This window comes from Cololabis saira, chromosome 11 (genome assembly GCF_033807715.1).
Source record: "Cololabis saira isolate AMF1-May2022 chromosome 11, fColSai1.1, whole genome shotgun sequence".
Classification (NCBI taxonomy): Eukaryota; Metazoa; Chordata; class Actinopteri; order Beloniformes; family Belonidae; genus Cololabis; species Cololabis saira.
In genome coordinates, this window is record NC_084597.1 from 4,650,072 (window position 1) to 4,654,617 (window position 4,546).

At 41.4% G+C, this 4,546-nt stretch overlaps 1 protein-coding gene across 1 annotated transcript; it reads right to left on the bottom strand.

Moving 5' to 3' along the window:
* Positions 1-1,875: 1,875 nt before the first annotated feature.
* On the bottom strand, positions 1,876-3,401 carry LOC133454904 (myosin light chain 4-like). The gene has a single exon (XM_061733631.1). The coding sequence runs from the start codon at positions 3,388-3,390 to the stop codon at positions 2,665-2,667; it is 726 nt and encodes a 241-aa protein (XP_061589615.1). The 5' UTR covers positions 3,391-3,401; the 3' UTR covers positions 1,876-2,664.
* Positions 3,402-4,546: the final 1,145 nt, after the last annotated feature.

Here is a 4,546-nt window from a genome sequence, read left to right on the forward strand (position 1 = left end):
CGTGTGGTCTGCGTGGACGAAAACGCCGTAGGCACGGCGCCGTTTTGACGCAGCACCATATTTCGGCCTTTAATGTCTGTTTCCCTCTGTTTACAAGCAAATGTGAATATGGAGTTTTTGAAAATCTCCACTTTGGCCTGAGTTTTCAGAAATTATCATTTTTGGTGACTTTGAGCTTCGTTTTCGTATAAACGAACGACCAAAACACATGAAAACACCACTGTTTTTGCTACGTGTAAACAGGGCCTAAGGTGTCCAGGATTACACCATCCACTGTTAACAAGCACTAAAGACACTCCTGCCTCACTTCTGTCAGTTTGGCCGAAGTTTTTGTCAACCTGCATCATGAGATTCTGCACTTTTGTTTCTTGATCACTAATCTTCAACTCATCAGACTTATTATTATTATCGGCCGTTAATGCGGCCCGAACCGTAACGTGCACCCAGGTGTGTTATAGCCTAGATCAAAATGTGTGGCTCCATCCTGCGAGGATGGACATTACTTTTCTTAGTCAAAAGCGTTACCGTGGTGACGATAGACGCCAAAAAGCGCGCCCCCTCTTCATCTGGTTGGTTAGACAAACATATCTGGTAACTGTAGGTCTTTTTTTTTTTTCCCTTGTCTGCACACATATTAATGATTGATACCATGACGGTAGAAACCAAAAGTATATATATGTGCATTATTACTATATTTAATATATATACATATATACGCATACATATGCGTACACATACATAAATATACACATACAAACCCAGTGATTTTTTTTTTTTGGGGGGTGGGGGGGTGGTGACGACATCCACTGCCAATCCAGGAAGCAGGAACACACGGAAACACACGTCAAGCACTGGAAATCTGCAACAAAAAACCACAAACAAAACACGAAACCGGCACGGAGCCAACCAAAACAATAACAGCAATCGACCTAAATCTTGAGATCTGATCGCAGTCTGAGCTAAGCTACCGCTACCGCTACCTAAACCCAAAAACTACAGAGCCAGCATGCAGGTGAACAAGCCAGTGTGTATGTCTATGTGTGTGTGTGTGTGTGTGTATGTATATGATCATGTGTGTGTGTGTGTGTGTGTGTGTGTGTGTGTGTGTGTGTGTGTGTGTGTGTGTATGCATGTGACTAAGTGACTGTGTGTGTGTGTGTGTGTGTGTGTGTGTGTGTGTGTGTGTGTGTGTGTGTGTGTGTGTGTGTGTGTGTGTGTGCGTGTGTGTGTGTGTAATAAACCAAACAAAGTTCCACCTGAAGTGTATCTATAGTCTTTTTTTTTTTAGGTCTTTTTTTTTTTTTAAATAATCTTAATTTAAATGTTGATCAATATTTTGGATACATCATCCGATTCTATTTATTTTATAGCATGAAATGTTCAGAGGTTCTTTACAGCTTATCAGGGTTGATATGTGGAAAGCTCTACAGTATATGCTTTTCTTTGCAGCTAAATCAGTCATACAAATTTCAAGCCTCTTTCCATATGAATTTATCTTTACAAAGCCACAGCAAACCATTCTTTAAGCTCATGCAAATATTATAAGGTTGTCTGTTCTTGTCGCACCTGTTTTGCTGCTGTCAAAAGAGCGGGAATGTGTGTCAAAGATGGTCACAGCAGCTGCTGCACAGTGACAAACACACGCTGAAACCCTCTTTGTGTGAAGTAGAATAGGAGCAAATCTGGTTTATTTTCAGCCCGAGCCAAATCACTTATTTTGTCAAAACAATAATTGGGCCTAATCACATTAACATAGTTGATGTGAAATGCTGAATACATGTAAAATGAGTACTTTCATGGGGCAGTCGCGACAAACTCATCGCATTGTTTTCCAATTCAAATATTCGATGTGGTGAATAGATATTGGTGAGGCAGTTGGTAATCACATGTCCTTTATTAATACATTTGACTGCTTTCATCTCGTCTTTCTAGGTTTTGCACTCAGCATTTTTCACTCAGTCCCCTTAGACTGGGCTGTAACTTCAGAATCATGTAACCCTGTAGGCATTTTTGAGGAAAAGATGGCATACAGCATTTTTTGAAAGATCAATGTGTCCCAAACCAGAATCCACCGTATGCCAAAAAAATGAGACCCCTGGTTTTCTATATTCCCACATTCAAGATGGCCGCCCCATATGGTAAATTGGACTGTAAACGCTGTTGCCTATCCGGGTTTAGGCTCATAGATCAAGCAATTCCTAAGTTCCAATAATACTGTGTTTGGTATCATTTTAAAGGGGACATTTATAGCTGTCTTTCAAACCTAAAGTTGAACTTTTCTGACATACTTGAAGGTCAATAGAGCTCCAGAAACCCCAGAGAATGTAAATTTTTCACAATTTTCGCCTATGTTATTTTTATTTGTATTAACTCTGTGACACCTAGGAATACCAGATCACATAAACTTAACATAAACATAACTTTGACAGCTTAGCATACGGCAGAAATGGATTCAGCACAAAAAAATCATACAGAAACAATAGACAAAGTGCTTTTCCTCAAAAATGCCTACCATGTTGTTTTCTAAGGGCCTTTTTCAATTTTCGGCCCTGACTACTTGACAAGATGTAAATAATGTCACTGAGGAAATGACAACCTCACCTCTAATAGACTAACAAGGATGCAATAACCAAAAGTCAAAGTACATGTGCCTGGATGTCCTTTTTAGGTGGAGAGAATGTGTTTAACAAAGGAGACGTAATTGATACATCCATTGGCATCCTCCTGTCCAGACAACAATCTGTCCACTTCATCCTCCGTCATCCTCTCTCCGAGTGTCGCCAGCACGTGACGCAGCTCCGCTCCCATGATGGTGCCGTTTCCCTCCTTGTCGAAAACCCTGAGGCCTTCCACGAAATCCTCGAAGTTGCCCTGATCTTTGGTGCGAGAGATGTGTTGCAGCATCGGCAGGAAGGTCTCGAAGTCCACCAGTTTGGTGTTCATGTCCTCTGGCCGGGGTTTCCCCAGGACCTTCAGCACATCTGCATTGGTGGGGTTCTGGCCCAGCGCTCGCATAACATCCCCACACTGGGCGAACGTGATCTTCATCTGTCCGGTAGGTGTGCGGTCGAACAAGTTGAAGGCCTCTTTGAACTCCTCGATCTGGTCGGCCGTGTACTGGAGGGTGATGCTTTTCGGGTCGAAGGCGGGCTCCTGGGGCGGTGCCGGCTGCGGTTCTTGTGCCGGAGCCGGCTTCGCAACAGACGCCGCAGCCGGCTTCGCAACAGGCGCTGCATCTTTCTTCGGCTCCGGCTTCTTGGGCTCTGGCTTCTTGGGCTCAATCTTTTTAGGCGGCATGCTGTCAAGAGGTCGGGGTGTGAGCTGGTACTCGGAGAGGAAGGAACAAGAGTACGAACAGAGAGTAGAAATGCCCCGAAGCGCAGAGGGCATCTCCTCTTCTCAGATTTTTATATCCGCTTTGTCCAGGGAGCAGGATAGCAATTTGAAACATCACACTATAAAAGGAAGAAACCATAAATAGAACCTTGTTGCAAGTGATGTCAACATTAAGTATTGTTCTCAGCTGTTGTTATCTAGTCCACAAGGCTATTTGCTGTCATTAACTGGAGTGCATTTGCACAAGCCCAAAAATGTCCGGTGTCTCTGATGAACAAAGGGCTTAGAGTATAGCCCATGATCAGTCAATGAGGAAAACTTATAAAAATAGCTTGGTATAAAAGAAGGGGGACTGTGGGACAGTATTGTCATTGTTTATCATGTAAAGACAGGTCCAGAAGTCTTCATAAATGATAATCAATAAAACTGTTATTTTTCCAGACTACTGCGATGGAATTGAAATAAAACAATCAAGATGCAATCAAAGTGTGAACTTGCAGTTTTAATTTATTTCCGGGGACTCAGAAATCTTTTGATAATTCACTGAAAAGAAGTTAAATGGACAGGTAAGGTCAATTCCCTTAATTTGTTACTTCAAGACAAATTAAGCGGATGAAAGGTCTGAGGTTGATATCAGGTATTGAGTTGGCATTTGGACGATGATTTACTGGCGCTACTGATACTAAGCCCTAGGAGATCTCAGTGAAAGAAGGGCGCCTTCGTGAATGTAAATACAAAACCACAGGTAACGTTTAAGAATGGGAAAAACATGTAAGACGACTTTCCTGTTTACCCTGTTATACGTGTGTTGCTGTGTGGATATTAAAGTGAGGATGTGTGGGAAAATGATCAGATGTGTGTTTTTAACCACGACTGTGTGAGTTTTTCTATGTTAAATGTTGATTTTATTATGTAAAACACTTTGTTACTATTGTATGAAAAGTACTAAATAAATAAAGTTTGATTTGATTTGATGTATTGTATGCATTGATTACTTTTGTAATTCTTGCCATTGACTAGGGGTGTAACGATACACTAATCTCACGATACGGTACGATACACGATATTGAGGTCACAATAACGATACGATACGATATTATAGCAGTATTTTTTAACAACCTTGATAGAGGAATATATGACTGGAAAAAATTGACTTTTATTTGAAAGACACAAAATACAAAACAATGCTGTGCGTTTGCCCTATTGTTAC

What these genes read in the sequence shown, in the direction of transcription:
- LOC133454904 (XM_061733631.1), bottom strand. Translation starts at nt 3,390, where the DNA reads ATGCCCTCTGCGCTTCGGGGCATTTCTACTCTCTGTTCGTACTCTTGT.